At 41.9% G+C, this 16,434-nt stretch overlaps 1 protein-coding gene across 1 annotated transcript in view; it reads right to left on the bottom strand.

Moving 5' to 3' along the window:
- NEGR1 (neuronal growth regulator 1) overlaps positions 1 to 16,434 on the bottom strand; it is a 694,002-nt gene that overhangs the window by 358,532 nt on the left and 319,036 nt on the right. Inside the window, exon 3 of the mRNA XM_008055223.2 lies at positions 2,938 to 3,063. Within this exon, the coding sequence (XP_008053414.1) occupies positions 2,938 to 3,063 (126 nt within the window). The remainder of the gene's footprint in view (positions 1 to 2,937; positions 3,064 to 16,434) is intronic.

Genomic DNA, 16,434 nt, shown 5'->3' with positions numbered 1-16,434 from the left:
AGTTCGTATTAGAGGGAAAAGTGATCTATCAAGGACACTATTGGATGAGTTGACAAACTTGGAGTGTGGCTGTTTAATTGGATAAAAGTATAAGGTCAACATTAAATTTATTGGAAATGAGAATGACTATGGCTATGTAGAGAGAATGCCATTATTCTTCTGAAATCTACACTGAAATATCTAGAGATTTAAAAAAAGGCCAAGATGTATTCAGCTTGCTCCCAAGTGATTCAATTATGTGTGTGTGTGTGTGTGTGTGTGTGTTCATATATCTCTACTTACTCTACACACAGAGCAAAGGATGACACAAATTGACCAAATGATGACAGACAGAATGGAGTAAAGAATACAGAATGTTCTTTGTATGACTTTCATTACCCTTTTAAAATGTAGATTTGAAATGAATTTCCAAATACAGAGCAGACAAAATATGAAGAACATCATTTGTAGACGTGAACCCTAAGGCAGCTCATGAGTCTAGAAACATCGCAGGAAAGGTGTTTGTTGGTGAGATACGGTGAGTTGCTAGAATTAACAAGCAGAATGGCAATCCTCCCTGGCTCCAGTGATGGCTGTGATGTGGCCGAACCCACAGCCTCATTTTTCTGTCGCTTAGGAAGTTCTGTGGAGCTGTCATCCTGTGACCAGCCATTTATTATTGATCTTTAAAACTAGAATCGACTATGAATGAGCCATCAAGACTTACCAAAGGTATGGGTAAAAAAATGTAAACAAATCACGTGTACAAAAACTAGCCATTCCTTTTAGTATTAACATAGAGCACAGCTATATCTGCTTTTGCCACTGAACATGTTCACATGCTAACTGCTGTGTGAGACACATTCTCTTTCAGGATATAGCAAATGAAAATGAGAACATGCAAGACATTGACGTTTCTTAGGTAAAATATAAACAGATCGATGACCTTCATAATTTTGCTTTGAAATACAGATAAATACATTGAGAAAAGCTAATAGAATTATCAGACATGTTCCTTAAAGCAGAAACTCCACAATGCTGTGCATTTTTTTCTTTTTCTTTTTAGTGCCTTGCATTTGAATTTTGATTTTAACAAATTATGATTTGAAATTATTGGAAATGTTTATAAAAATATCCATGAAGTCTAGCTATTCATTGGATAATAGTTAATACTTATGCTAATTTTACTCATTTGCTGAGTATGGCAGGATCAGAAAAACAAATCTCTGCGCAGTTTAACTTATAAACCAAATCTGTCTTCTTTCAGCTTCATGATGTTATCCATTATTATTATTCTAATAACTTCACTAACCAACATTCCTATTTAATTAAACTAAAATGTATCCAAGCACTTAAGAAAGAGGAATCTGCATAATAACAAGCCCTGCAAAGCAGGAGAGTTAAATCCAAAATATTAATCTTAAATTATATGAAGATGGAGATTATGTGTTTCATTCTGACAAAAATTATGTTGCCATATCAGATCTAAATTTCTGGAAAGATGATTAAGAATCAGCTGTACATTTGCATATCAAGCGATACTTTTTAAAACACATTTATGCTATTATCTTATCTGAGTCTCACAATAGCCGTGGATTATTACCACGCGACTTTTGGAAAGTGGGAAACTAGCTGAGGGTGACTGGGGCTACAAGATGTGCCCAAGGGTTGGCTGAACTGACGAGTAGGAAGGAGGCTCTGGAGCATGTGTGTGTGACGGCTTGTCGTGGTGAGTTTGTTGCACATATGCCCCACAGAGGGTCCTGCCATGAACGCGCCGCTCGATTACCAGTTCTGTTTCTTCTGAGCAGGCTACAGAGTGAAGTGTTGGCAGTTAGGAGCACACTCCTACATCAGAAATATTGCAGGGGCTGGAAGACACACTACACAAGGGCATCGTGCTGACATCCTGACGTCCCCTCACATTAGTAGTAACAGTAAGCCTGCGACGTGCGTGAGTTTCATTAACCCCATTGCACACATGAGGACACTGAAAGGTGCTGAGAGATAAGTGATATTAAAGGAAGGATAGCAGACAAAATAGATTCTCCAGTTGTGCTCCTGCTACACCTGCATGAAATGTACCATTCTGACATCATGAAAAGCAATTTCATTGTATCAGACTTGTGGGAGTTAGTTCCACCCAAAATATAAAGCAAATAAAATCAGATTCCATTTATCTGAAATGAGGCGGGATCCCATTCATTAAATGTACCACTCTGACCTTCAGCGTATACCCAAAGCTACGTAGTTCAGGCTTTTAACATGCAGACAACTGGTGACTCTGTCAGAGTTGTGCCTGTGAAAGCAGCTGTTTTGATGGTGAGCATGGTCAACTTCCTAAAGTTGACTTTGAGAGGGTGTGCACTGCAGCAGAGCGCTGGAAACTCATGAGGGTGTTGTGCCTTCATTTCACCGAGTTATACGATCTTGTACAAGTTACTTCAACTCTTGGGTTTTAGACCCCTCACCTGTTAAAGTTCACTCTAACTCCAAAATCTTCAATTCTGAACTGTAGTTTGAAATCAGACCTAGCAACCTCATAATCTGATTAACTTCACTCTCCCCAACTATGTTAGTGGTTCATGCTGGCCTATTAACACGTGAAGGCTGCTTGAAAAACTCCCTGCCACATTAAGATGAAGATATTTCTCTTATAATATTTCCACTGGAGACTTTTATCTATTGACGTGTGATTATTCCATATACTAGAGTCAACATACGTTTGACTGGAAATCAGGAGACATCGATTCTCTTCTGGGCTCGGACAGAAAGGAGTCATTTAACTTTTGTGAACTCCAGTGTCTTTAGGTATAAAGTGCAGTGTGAACACATGCATCCTTCCCACCTCATGAAAAGATACAAAACATTCAATAAGTCGACTCCGAGGTTCTGAACGAGCGAGGCGGCGCGAGAGCAATGAAGGGCAGAAGCCGCACCGGCCGATCCCTGTTTTACCTGATGGGGAGATGTGTCGCCAGGAGATGGAAGGCTCTGGCTTCCCGGTGGCCAGGCAGGTAAGGGTGACGTTGGTCCCCTCGTTGATGGTCATGTCGTTTGAGATGTCATAGATCTTCGGAGGAACTGAAAGGACAGAATATGCCATGGTCAGCAAAGTTGATACAATTGTGGTGAACTCCCTAGGCTTAACCCCATGATATTGTGCGAGAAAGGGACGGTGATGAAACGTTCTTATGGCTTGTGGTCCTCACCTAAAAGACAGATTCTCTGGAGCCTCTAGACTTTGTGCTTACTAGTTGGTTTTATTTTTTTCTCTGACTTTTACCTATCAAATACTTCGGGGCAAATGGAATATTTATTTTTTTACAAAGTTTGAACGTTGATTACATTCAACATGTATTGTGAGTACTTTTTATTAGGTATACTAGAATATAACCAATCTATTTTATCCACCTGTTGTCATTTAATGATGGTTTTCCTGTTGAAACGCTTAAATAAAACTGGAAATCTTGAAGAGACTTAAGATAGCAGAACCGTTATGCCTGCGTGCTGATTTAAATGCTGAGTGAGGTCAAGTTTGGGAGGTGAGACTGCAGGCTCGCAAAGGCATTTTTGGCTTCAGTTTTCTATCTGCCAGATAGTGGGACTTGGCTTTCTCACAATTTACGTTCGAAGGAACACATATTCTAAAGACTGGAAAGGGGGGTTTAATCAAGTTTTATCAGCTTGGAAGCGCTGGCTGAAACTGAGCTTCTCACCTCAGGACTTCTCCGTACCTTTGCTATGCCGTCATGAATTGTAAATCTACAAGAGAGAAGAAGGAAATGTCCCATGGTGTTTTCTCTAAGGTGTTACGCTGTAGGAGTTTTTATATCAGAATTCGTTTATGGAATACGCTTGGGACACATTGGAGACGACAGAAATCTCTCAGCTAACTTCTAGGACTTAATTTCCATATTCTCTGGAAAGCCAAATGTCTCATTGAATCCTCAAACAGCATGTGCATGAGTCCTGGATTCTCCACTGGCTTTGTGCTATTTAGGGCACATCTGTCTCAGCCTCAGTGTCTTTCTTTATCTGAAAGCTGGAGACAGTAATAGAGCAAGTCCTATATAGCTGCTGTGGAGACTAGGTCAGTCAATATTTGTCAAAGGACTTTAAAAAGTCCCTGACATCAGTGCTAGACATTATTATGAGATGCCATAAGGCACATAAAGGTGTTCGAATTTAATCGTAGTACTGCCTTTTTCCTATGTGTTAAAATTATTCTCAGATATTCATCAGTTTTGTAGTGTGTATGAGTAACTTGGGTCATAAGTAAGTTTTGGTTTACTTTATAAAAATTACAGTACGTTAATACTTCAGGCCAAATCTAAATAGATGGCAATTGGACACCCTGGTAATATTGGAAAAACTATTTTTTTTTTTACTGGAACCTTTTTAATTGTCCCATTTCTAAAATGTCTTTATGGAAGAAATATGTGTTATCAGTTATTCTAAAAGCCAGTAACTAAAATCTGTTGTGACAATAAATTAAATTACCCATACTTCAAATATTATCTTTAATTTTTTTATGGAACCAAAACTATCATGAAGGATGACATAATTGCAAATATGGAATATTTGATTATAAGTAACTGTTGATACGACTGAGGAGAAAGCTTGTTCCTAATATACCATTGTAATGGCTTCCAAATGACATAGTTTAATTGGCATTTAGAATACATATTATTAAACTCTTCAGTGAGCTTTTCTCGGGCAATAATTTAAGAAAATGAAAACCATCCTAAATGGAGGACTTTTTTCAGCTTGACTGCAACAGAACAGAAATGAAACCATTAGAATACTCTAGAAGGAAACTATAGAAAATTTTGCATGACTTCCTGATAAATAGGAGAGTTAAGAAAAACAAATTTACAACACTAAACAGAAGTGTCTTTTAGATATTGGGATGTAAGTATAAGCTTAATACTGTAAACTATAAGATACATTTGTTTGTATGTAAGTGTATCTGCACACATACACATATATTCTGATGATCCTTGCTATTTTTTGAGTCTTCAGTGGGGTGAATGCAACACACATTCAGTAGAAGCCATATTTTGAGTACCCAGACAACCATTCTGTTTTTTGCTCTTCGTAGTCAATAAATTACACGAGATAGTCAACACTTTTCATAAAATAGGCTTTTTGTGTTCTGAGCATGTTTAATGTAGGCTAGCCTAAGTTATGATGTTCCATAGGTTATGTGTGTCAAATGAATTTTTGACTTACAATAGTTTCAACTTTCAAAAGATATACCTGGATATTACCCCATCATAAGTCAAGGAGCATCTGTATTTATACATCTATATATATAATATACTCAAAACCATATATATGTGTGTGTGTGTGTGTGTGTGTGTACACACACACACACACACACACACACACACACACACACACACACACCAATGACCACTATTTTTTAAAAAAATTATATATTGCTTTTCTTCTTTATGTAGAAGATAGTACCAAGAGTTCTTAGTCTAATCTGGATGTTTACTTTTATATTTCAAATTGTTTTTTCGAAATTGGACAGAGGTGTGTATATTTAAGATAAATAATGAAGAGTCATAAGAACACACACTCCATACTCTGAAGTACCTAATGTTGTCGATCTTAATTGATCATAACATAGTTTCATTAAATCTTTACACATCCACGTGTATTTGAAGTGCTAAGTGTCATGATAAACTGACAGCACGAGCATTTGACTACACGGAGAAACAACTAAGTCTCTTAGCAATAAATTTAGACGTGACATTGAATCCAGGAGTCGTGTCCTAGGGGAGAGTGGTGAATTCCAGGTGTGACGTGTCGTTCACCGTGATGCAGCTGCCTTCCAGGGCGTCATCACTCAGGACATGCCATGGAGAACAGAGGCTGTGTGCATCCGAGGGCGATGAAGTCCTTTACGGGCGCAGCGGCTTGTGGTGGCAGCTCAGGTGTCACGTTGCTGAATGCGCAAAACCTTTGCTTGTTCAGTTAAAAACTTCCAACTTTCACTGAGGGTCACGAACAGAATGATTCTGGACCGACAGGAAATGCAGACATTGGCAAGCATAATCTTTGCCCTCGAAAAACTTAAAGGAGAGAAGCAGATAGGTAAGGAACTAAGAGAAGGCAACCCTTTTCCACATTTCCTTTCCCATTTTACACGATGACATGATTAACACATCCAAGAGCGATGCTTTCTGGGTTCAAATTAGTAGAGATCAGTACTGAGTTGGTTTCTTTCAAAGTCAATCAGGTAGGATAGTTTATGCCCAATGTTCTCGAGTGGGGTGCCATTTATCATAGAGGAAGATGTCTGATAACCTCAGGGTAGGGCACCAGAAATGGAGGGACAGTGAATTAATTGGTCAGCTGGATGATGTTCTCAACTGTCAGCTGTGTCCGCAGCATAAGGCATGGCACTGAGGAAGGGTCCACAGCATCTGCTCAGGGTATGGGGAAGGAAGGAGAGATGCTTCCACCCTGGAGGAGAAGCAGGAAGACTGGTAGCCTCTCAGCCTTCTGAAGATGGGTGGTTCGGGTAGCTGTCAGTCTGTGTATAAACAATGCACACACACCTGTAATCCCAGCACTTTGGGAGGCTGACGCAAGAGGATTGCCTGAGCCCAGGGGTTCGAGACCAGTCTGGGTAACTTGGTGAGACCTTGTCTCTACAATAAACCACACACACACACACACAAAATTAGACAGGCGTGGTGGCATGCGTCTGTAGTTACAGCTACTTGGAAGACTGAGGTGGAAGGATCACCCGAGTCCAGCAGGTCCAGGCTGCGGTGGCCGTGAGCATGCCACTGCACTCCAGACTGGGCGACAGAGTGAGACTCCAACTCAAAAACAAAACAATGCATACACACAGGTGGAAGGGTTCCCACGCTTGCTGAATGTTTTTCATGTTTTATCGTGTGTCCAATATTCTAAGCACTCGCGTAGAAAAACAAAAAAATTTAGGAGAGTTAAAATAACTTACTATTCTAGATGTGTGCTCCTTTTTGACTTACCTTATTCAAACACCCTCATATCATTTTCTAAATATTTTAAAATGACATATAAAAAGGAGCAGATGTGTTTAATCAATTCAACAATTTTCAAGTCACTGAATAACCCCAGATTTTAATAAGATTTTGGATTGCTATGTACTTTACTTATGACTCCGGTCAGAGTAATGAAGAAATATCTTATTCATCTAAATGTAAGCCTGTTTAATATTCAGAAATAATTATTATACTATCACTGCCAACATCATATGACACCATAGATAAAAACAATGAAAAGGCAGAAGTTTTAGACTTAGCACTAAATCACAGATTAGCTCTCACCTAGTAAAACTCTAATTGGGGACATATTAGACTTTACAAACTGTATTTATAATTAATTGTATATCACCAGATGGAGTGCCAAGAACGTTGAAAGCTTCCTAAGCAAGAGATGGAAAGCGAATGTGAAGGCTGGTTGGGTGCAGTGCTTTGTAAAATCTCCACACCTACTTAGAGGTTTTATTGTTGGGCTCTCAGAATCATCATCTGCTTTGCATTTAATTGCTTACTAGCCAGAAATTCAGCTACTACTTATCGCCAAGTTAGTCTTCAACGTCTGCTCAGCTGACCCCACGGTGAGGAGATAATGCATATTTAGATGTATCCATAGATTTAGATCCTCTACAGATAATTTAAATCTCTTTATAGCCTCCCTTTCTGTTTTTGTTTTTTTTTGAGTTGGAGTCTCACTCCATCGCCCAGGCTGGAGTGCAGTGGCCCGCTCACAGCTACTGCATCCTTGACTTGCTGGGCTGTAGAGATCCTTTCGCCTCAGTCTTCCAAGTAGCTGGAACTACAGGCGCATACTAACACGCTTGGCTTACTTTTGGATTTATTGTAGAGACGAGATCTCATCACGTTGCCCAGGCTGGTGTCGAACTCCCAGCTCAGGCAATTCTCCCACCTTGGCCTCCCAAAGTGCTGGGACTACAGACTTGAGCCACCATGCCTGGCATTGTAGCTTCACTTTCACCCATAAGTTAGACAGTCTCACCTCCCCGCTCCCACCCCGCTATCTGTCAGTGTCCTCTGGCAAGGTCTGAGGCAGCGACAGTAGAGACCTTAGGAAGCATCTCCAGACTCAAGGCTCTTGGCTTCCATACAGCTGCCCTTAGAGCATGTCCCCACCATCAGATGGCAACAAGCAACTGAGTTTGTGATCGGCTGCACAGTCTTCTTTTTTTCTTTTAGTGTGTGTACATTTTCTGATCTAAGGAAATAAAATGTATTTTTGTTTGAGAATGAGCAGTCTTCACAGATTTGACTTTAATTTCTTCCAAGAATTAACCATGTTGTGGGGAAGATAACCATTAGCAATTGGAGAAACCCGCATGAGAAGGCAGCTCATCTGTGTATCACAGGGATCCTACAAGCATGAGGTGTCTTGATAAATTAAAAGTCTGTGCACATGATTTTAGGAATGATAAATAAAAGAGAGTCTGCACCCATCCCGAGTGGCGTGCCATATCGGGTCAGGTCACACATGACATTGAAAACTGGCATTTGACAGTTAAGACAAAACTGTGAATGCAAGACGAGGACTATTTGTATCTGGACAGTTGCATTGGCTCACCAGAATCCATTAAATGCCCCACCGAGCTCTTAAGCTGCAAGAGTCCATCAAAGACCACAGCACAGACAACGCCATTTGGAGGCTTTCTTATGGGCTGCCTGGCCTCAAAAGTGGCTGCAGTGTTTATTTTATCTGGCCCACAAACACAGATTATTGGAAAACCTCAATTCAGCATCTATTGCGACCACACTACGCTGGGCACGAAAACCACCTGCTTCCTCAGTCTGGCTGGAAAATCAAAGCAGTGTTGTTTTGAAGGTGAGTGTTCTTCCATTCATGCTCTAAAGTTGTAGGCTCCTTGTGAAGAACCTGCAAGCGTTTTCATGCATCTTCGAATTGTGTACACCATCACAAGATCTATTCTCCAAATATGTTGACAAACAAGAAATAAGAGAAAAAATAACGCCATCTCTTTGCTGTCCCAAAAAACTTGCCACAAAGAAGTGACAGTGAAATGTGAATTTCTGAGAGAATTTTAAAAGAGAAGAATTTGATCTTAAAGCCTTGTGTCACCAATGAGTTGGATCATCATAAAGCAAGTTAGGTTTTTCTGCGTATGTGCTGTGGTCTGAATGTTTGTGTTTCATCCAAACATTCAAATGCTGAAATTTTAACCCCCAAAGTGATACTATTAGAAAACCGGGTCTTTAGGAAGTGGTTAGATCATGAATAGGACTCGTGTCCTTACACCAAAGACCTCGGAGAGCAATCCAGCCTTCTCCAACACGGGAGAATCCAGCGAGAGGGTGTCATCCACGAGGAAATGCACCCTTCCCAGCCTCCAGTACGTCTATTCTTGTTGCTTATAAACCATCGAGCTCATAGCGTTTGTTAGAGCAGCCCCAATGGACTAAGACAACGTGTGTCTTGTTGGACTAAGTAGGAGTCTTCTTGACGTAATCATCTGCATCTATAACCCTCTGCCTCTTTCGACTCCTCCTTTTCTCGTTTCTTTGTTAGTTATAGTCGTCTTTGCAATCTGCCATTGCCATTGGGATTTACTTCTTTACTTGTTGATTGTCTGTCTTCTCTTTTAGAACATAAGGAGAAGGTAGAGATGTTGTTTGCTTTATTCAACAGGGTGTAACGAGCACCTAGGAAAGTGCCTGACACATATGAGTATTCAATACATATTTTATTGTTCTTTCAAGTGCTAAGCTAAAACTTCTTCAACAAATCTCAGTGGAGATTTTCCGTAAAGTTTTATACCCTTGCAAAAGTGACATAATATGAATTCTGGGATATAATGAAAATGAAATTATAGTTCTAAGGTTCCTGTGTGAATGTTTTTTAGTGGATTCTCTGAGTTTAGGAATTTAATCTTTCTTTTAGTTTGTTTAAGAGCACAGTAGTTTCCTACTCCTTTGCTTACTATAGTTTTTGCCATGCAAATTCAGAGAAATAATTGGACAATAATCATACAAATTTATTTTCAGCAAAATAGGCTGTCACATCTTAGGTTGTCCTCTGAGTTTTGGAGGTATATACATATTACACCCTTTTGACTCTAAATTTAAATATAGTCACTGACCTCGACCTGGGTGACTAATCTTAAGGAGTCCATGTCTAAAGAGTTTGAAAGACAGGAAATTTCTAATCACAACGTAGAGTCATAAGTTCTATAATGAGGTACCTGTTTAAAGTGTTTTGGGAACACAGAATTGTAAATCAAACTCTTTCTATGGAGTCAGAATATTTAAATTTAGAGTTGAAAGGGTGTAATTCTAGTAGGATGCACATATTGCTTCTACTTTTTTGTTGGGAGCTGGCCACGGAGGCCCACTGAGCGTTAGGGATCAGGAAGGGCCGTTGACCCGAGACCACTAGGATGCGTTCGGGAGCTATTGACCCCATTTCCTCCCCCTTTCTACTCAGCACTAACCAGATTATGCTCCTGTGAGCTCAAAACATAGAAACTCTGAGATTGAAACGAACACAAGCTAACTTTAGAAGCTCATTGCTCCCATTCTTCCACAAACTGCAGTTTTGGCTTTCACACAACTTATAATTTAAACTCGTGTCACATCTAAGAGCCTTAGTATTGGTCACAGGCTTCTGGGTCATGATCTTAGGATTTATTGAAGGTGTAAACTGTAGAATATAGTTTTAGAAGACAGCCATTTTGTTGAAAGAATGCGGCTGGGTTACTTGCAGGTAACCCACTGTGAACTTCCAAACATTCTGGGATGGGCCACTTTCGTTTGTAAAGTAAATACTTAAGCATCTATAGAATTGTTTAACTTGGCATAAATCAATCAGCTTAGGATGAAAAAGGTTTATAGAATATATCAGTCACGGATTAGGTTATCCTTTGTTATGAGATTTTAAGATTATCATATGAAAAGGGTTTAAAGGCAATCATCAATTAAGTTTTCATGGATTAAGGTTTCTGGTGGGTGGGGGACGCCCCTCCCACATCTGACTTTGTGTATAAAAGACCCGTTGTAATTCCCAATAACACACATCGCTTCTGCACTAGACCAGAGTCCAGTCTCTTTCTTTCTCTCTCTCTCTCTTTCTCTCTTTCTTCTTCCCCCCAATCGCCAATGTCGTCTCCACCTTTGGGGTACCCTGAACCCAGCTGGAGCTGGTCTCCAGCACTTTTTTCTTCCTCCATGGACTTGGAGTCTGGATTAGTTCAGATAAACCATATTCCTGAAGCTTTTCCAAGCTGCTTGAGTCAACAAGCTAGACATAACTATAGATCTTGGGAGAACTGGTTTTTCTGGGCACTCCATATCTGGTAATGGCTGGCAATATCCAAAGAACGTTCTTCCTTCCCATGGGCTGGCGCATCCCTCTCAGTCTTGGCCGGCACCCAGAGAGGGAAAGTAGACCTACGTGATGGAACAAACCTCTTGGAGAAGGCGTTGTTCTCAAACGGAGAGGAGACATGGTTTCAAGCTTTTTTATCCTAAATTGGTTTACTTGTGGGTGCTTGATGGTTTCCTGGTCTGTGTCTAACCAGCGACGTCATTTTTTCCAGCTGAGCAACTGTAACCTACATTTGATGCTTTATGACGTTTCAGGGACTTCCCTGACTCCTTCCCTCGTCCTGTCACCCAGAGATAGCGACAAGAGGAAGACGATACCAAGCTTGAGTTGCAAACGCACACTTGCCAGATTCGCGAATTACCTGCTGATTAAATATTCCAGGACAACTTAGGGGGCAAAGAATATGTCTGAGAAAAATGTATTTTTAGACTTAATTTCAAACTTTGAATGATATTGCTTACCCTAATGTTTTTCCTCACTTAGAAAATCTATGCACAAGTTTCACAAGTTTTTCTCAGGCTACTGTGTCCTTCAAAGGGTCAGCTATAAACTCTGGCAAAAGAGATAGTGACCTATTTTAGTTCACCCGTCCATTCATTTAATAGATATTTATCGATTTATTGAGCACCAACTTTATCACTTTACAGGGTGAGAAATCTTTTTTTTTTTTTTTTTTTTTGAGTTGGAGTCTCATTCTGTCGCACAGGCTGGAGTGCCATGGCATACTTACGGCCACTCCAGTGTCAACCTGCTGGGCTCTGGCGAAACTTCCACCTCAGCCTTCCAAGTAGCCGGAAATATAGGCACATGTTACACCATGTCAGGTTAATTTTTGATCTATTGTAGAGACAAGGTCTTGCCAAGTTGCCTAGGTTGGTCTTGAACCCGTGGGCTCAGGCAATCCACTTGCCTGGGCCCCCAAAGTGCTGAGATTACAGGGTGAGCCACTGAGCCTGGCCTGGGTGACTAATCTTAAGGATTCCATGTCTAAAGAGTTTGAAAAACATGAAATTTCTAATCACAACGTAGAGTCATAAGTTCTACAGAGAGGTACCTGTTTAAAGTGTTTCGGGAACACAGAATTGTAAATTGAACTCTTTCTATGGAGTCAGAATTGGAGGAGATGCTGACTTTGGATAAGGCTTTTTGAGGCAAATAAAATTTGAACAGATTTTGATGATTTAAACAGTAGTTTCCCACACCCAACTTATCAACAGGGATGGCCCAATGAGTTTTTTTATGCTTCTAGGATGGGAAAAGGGCCAGTTTAGGAGGTCCTAGGCCAATAGATACGTAGCGAATTCCAAAATCTACAAGATACCAGAAAGACCTCTCCCCCAAGATGTTCTCTCCTGCATTTAAAGTCTGTACTCTACTTCGAGAGGACTTCTTCAGATCCTCAGAGCAGTTATTTGCTTGCAAGGGCCTAATATTAAAATATAACTATCCCTGGGGGAGATGATGTCTTGTAGCTTGCAACCATTTTCAGCCTTACTAAGAGCAGTATGGTGGGTGTAGACAAGGCACCATAGTGGAAGTGAAAAAATTCCATAGGCAACATTTCCCCATTGTGTTATTTCCCCGTCAAAAAACCCAGGATTGGGTCTACACAGCAGTAAGCGGGACAATCAGCAATGGAGAGAAGATAAATCCTACAGGATACAGAGTTATGGGGGAAAATTAAAGTAAAATTAGCTTTCCTCTCTTCTCCCTTTCTCTCCATCATTTCTTGGCTTAATACGTGCATTATGTATCTGGGGAATGAGAGAAAGCAAGCAATCCCTATGTTTTGATATGGATTTTCTCATTGAAGAAAGACCTAACTATTTGCTAGGCAGATTTTCAGTGGCAAATGAAAACATAAACACACACACACCCAAGTAGGTTTAGTACACAGAACGATTAAATGTGATAAAATATTTGTAAAAGGTTTTAGAGGATGGGTTTTGAAAGGTCAACATGTATGCAATGATTTAAAAATTTTTGGTTGAATTCAGATTTCTCCCTTGCCGTAGAAACATTTTGAAGGCAATAACGGCAACGTTTTACACAAGAGTCTCAACATTTTGGACTGTAAACATTGTTATTTTTGCTCCATTCTGGCTAGAAGATCAATAGCTGGCCTCTGCAGATGAGAGTTTATACACCGGAGTTCAAATCCCTGCTGTACCTCAGGCTAGCTTCAGCTTCACTTACTTGGATGATTCAAAGACATAAAATACTGCTTAAAATCAGGACCATCAGAGCAGCTACCCCCTCAGGCAACGGCACAGGCAGCAGGAAGGCAAGCTCACACTCACAGCCATGTTGTATATCACAGGGAATCCACAATTCCTGCATGATTCACCCTCCTTCTTAGCAGAAAATGGTTACAAACTACACAGGAAGAACACTGCAATGAAATCCCCCAGAGCACACTTGTCCGTTCCTCGAGAGGGATGACTCTTAAGAAACCTTCAGTGATGGTAACCTTTTATTAAGAATTAATAACAAGCCTTTTCCTGGAAACAATTTGGCAGCGTATTTTAAGGACTTTAAAAATTTTGAACACACTGAGCCAGTGATTCCCTTTCCAGGAATTTATCCTAAGAAGCGTAGGTACCTTCTTTCAGTAGAGCCAGGTTTCCCATAAACCTGGTGGCCAGTTCTGCCGTTCCCTTTGGAAATGTGCCAATGATGCCCTCTGGGATGGCCGGGGTGAACTGTCCTTGCCTCATCCTTGGCAGTGAACTATTTTCCACATAAACCAGGGGAAACAGCCAGCTGTGTCAAACTAGAACCCAGCTGCCTTCTTTGCAAACATTTCCCATCGTTAAAAGCTTGCTTCGGGGTTTTTTAAAACACCAGAGAGTCCAGCGTCTACCCTTGGAGTCATAGCATGATAATGTAACACCTGGCTCCTGGTTTCATGAGGTAAGCCTATTCAGGTTCAATATGAGTATTCCTTGCCAGGCCCTAAAAATGTGCTATAGTAGATTCTTATATCTAAAAGCTGCTATGGTGTTTTATGTATTTGCAGACAAGATGTGTCATTTTACCACCATTAGAAAAATAATGCCCTCTTTGAAGTCCTCTGTGTTCTTTGTTCTTTGTAAGTAATATTTACTTTCCTAATCATGAAGATAATATACACTATCTGATAAAAAAAAGTAGAAAAATATATTTTAAAATAAGGGAAAATAAAATAAAATAATTAGGCAGCAACATCAACATTGTCCTTTGGTTAAAAACAAATGGGTATTAGCAAGTTCATCTGATTCAGTTTGCTATAATGCCAATATTGAATGAGACTCACTATTAATAGTTTGATATATTTCACTTCAGTCTTTGTATTCATGTTTTTTTACATAGGTCCTACAGATTTCCATGTGATTTAAGTAGCTCAACAAGGAATTGGTGATCAAGCCTTGAGTGAAAATAAATGGCATGCCTGTCACAAACTGTATGCTCTGGAAAGTGAGCTAGAAAGTCGTTAAAAAGGAATTCCAAACAGGACACCGTGGCTCTTGGCCTTTCTGGCTGTCTAGCAAACGGGTAGCTACGGCTAGGGTTAGTATTTGCTGAACATTTGCTCAGAGTAACGTACTGAGGGCTGAGTGACTTCTTCTGGTAGGGGTGGGGTCTATCATGGGATAAAGTCCCACATATTCAGTCCCCAGTTCACCCACCTATCTGCTTTGGTGGCCGTTTGGTGACACAGCCACACGCGCTTTAACCTTCCTCCCACTAAGAGTAGGGTCTCTCCCTTCCCTGCCTAGTCCTGAATGTGAGGAGCCTCCGGGCCCCTCAAACAATCGGGTTGGGAAAGCAGGAACGCTATGTGACTTCTAAACTGGGTTAATGGGAAGTCATTTGTCTCCTGCCTTGTTCTCTGAGGGTGCTCATTCTTGGAGCCCTAGGCTCCTCTAAATCAGGGTGACCCCCCCGGGGCCACGCTGGAGAAGACACGCGGAAATACCACCTGCGGACACCACACGGGGAGACGGAGACCACGGGAACGTGGAGAGCCCGGAAAGCGCGTCAGCTCACCTGGGCCGTAACCGCGTGAGTCCTCACAGGGAGGAGGCCCCACATATCCTGCTCAAGTTGCCCAAATCGCCGTCTTGTAAGTACCATGAGTAATGACACTTGTTAAAGGCCACAGAGGCTGGGTGTGTCTTGAGAAAGAAGAACGGACATCGGAGGACTTATACTTGGATGACTTAGAGCGAAGCTATTACGGCGACAGGGTGGTGTTGGCATCAGATCGACCGTGGGACACACAGAGGAGCGGAGGGCAGAGCCTCCCACGCGCGCCACAGCCCTGAGTACTTAAATCAGAAACGAAAACTCCCGCTGCTGTGGAGAAGGAGCGTGCGTGAGGGCCGTGGTCAAGCCAGCGCGCACACAGACGTGGCGACCGGCGGGGCCCGCCGAGGAGCCCGGTCTAGGGCGCAGCCGCCGTCGACCATGTCCACCGGGACAGCGGGAGTCTAGGCTTGCTGCGCTTTTAGACCCGAAGGTCTGGGCTGTTTTCTGCCGTCGGCCTCACCAGAGTACTTGTGGCCCCACCCATAGGGCAGCTTCAGGGGGATTGAAGAAGCAACAACAGAGAGCCACTTGCTCTCCCTGAAGACGCTGCGGCGCCTCGTGTCAGAAAAGGCCCACGGTGTGAACCTCCCCGCGGTGCAGGGAAGAAGCGGGAGCCTCAGGCGGACCGTGCACAAGCCCTTCGCCGCACGCTGCGGGGGGGCGTGCGGCGGGCGTCCGCCGAGAGGCGCAGGCCCGCCGTCTGGCCCCCCTGCCTGGGGGGCCGTGAGTCCGCTTCTGCTTCGGAAGAGCCGAGGAGCCCGTCTCCACGTGGCGCGGCTGGTTTCCCCGAAGCTGCACGTTGCCACGCAAATGCCTGCTTGTCCCCGTCATGAACGAGCCGTGGCTCCGTTTGCAGAGTAGCTCGCGTTCTGCCTCGGAGACTACTCTGAGCACAGGCTTTACTCGGAAACCGAATGATAAAACCAGGATTCATGCTGCAGCTCTGCTCCCCCCAAATAAGTACCATCCATTCTCTTTTTACTA

Source organism: Carlito syrichta, unplaced genomic scaffold (genome assembly GCF_000164805.1).
Source record: "Carlito syrichta isolate Samal-C Ts95f unplaced genomic scaffold, Tarsius_syrichta-2.0.1 Scaffold301783, whole genome shotgun sequence".
Classification (NCBI taxonomy): domain Eukaryota; kingdom Metazoa; phylum Chordata; class Mammalia; order Primates; family Tarsiidae; genus Carlito; species Carlito syrichta.
This window is presented reverse-complemented; position numbering and strand designations above follow the sequence as displayed.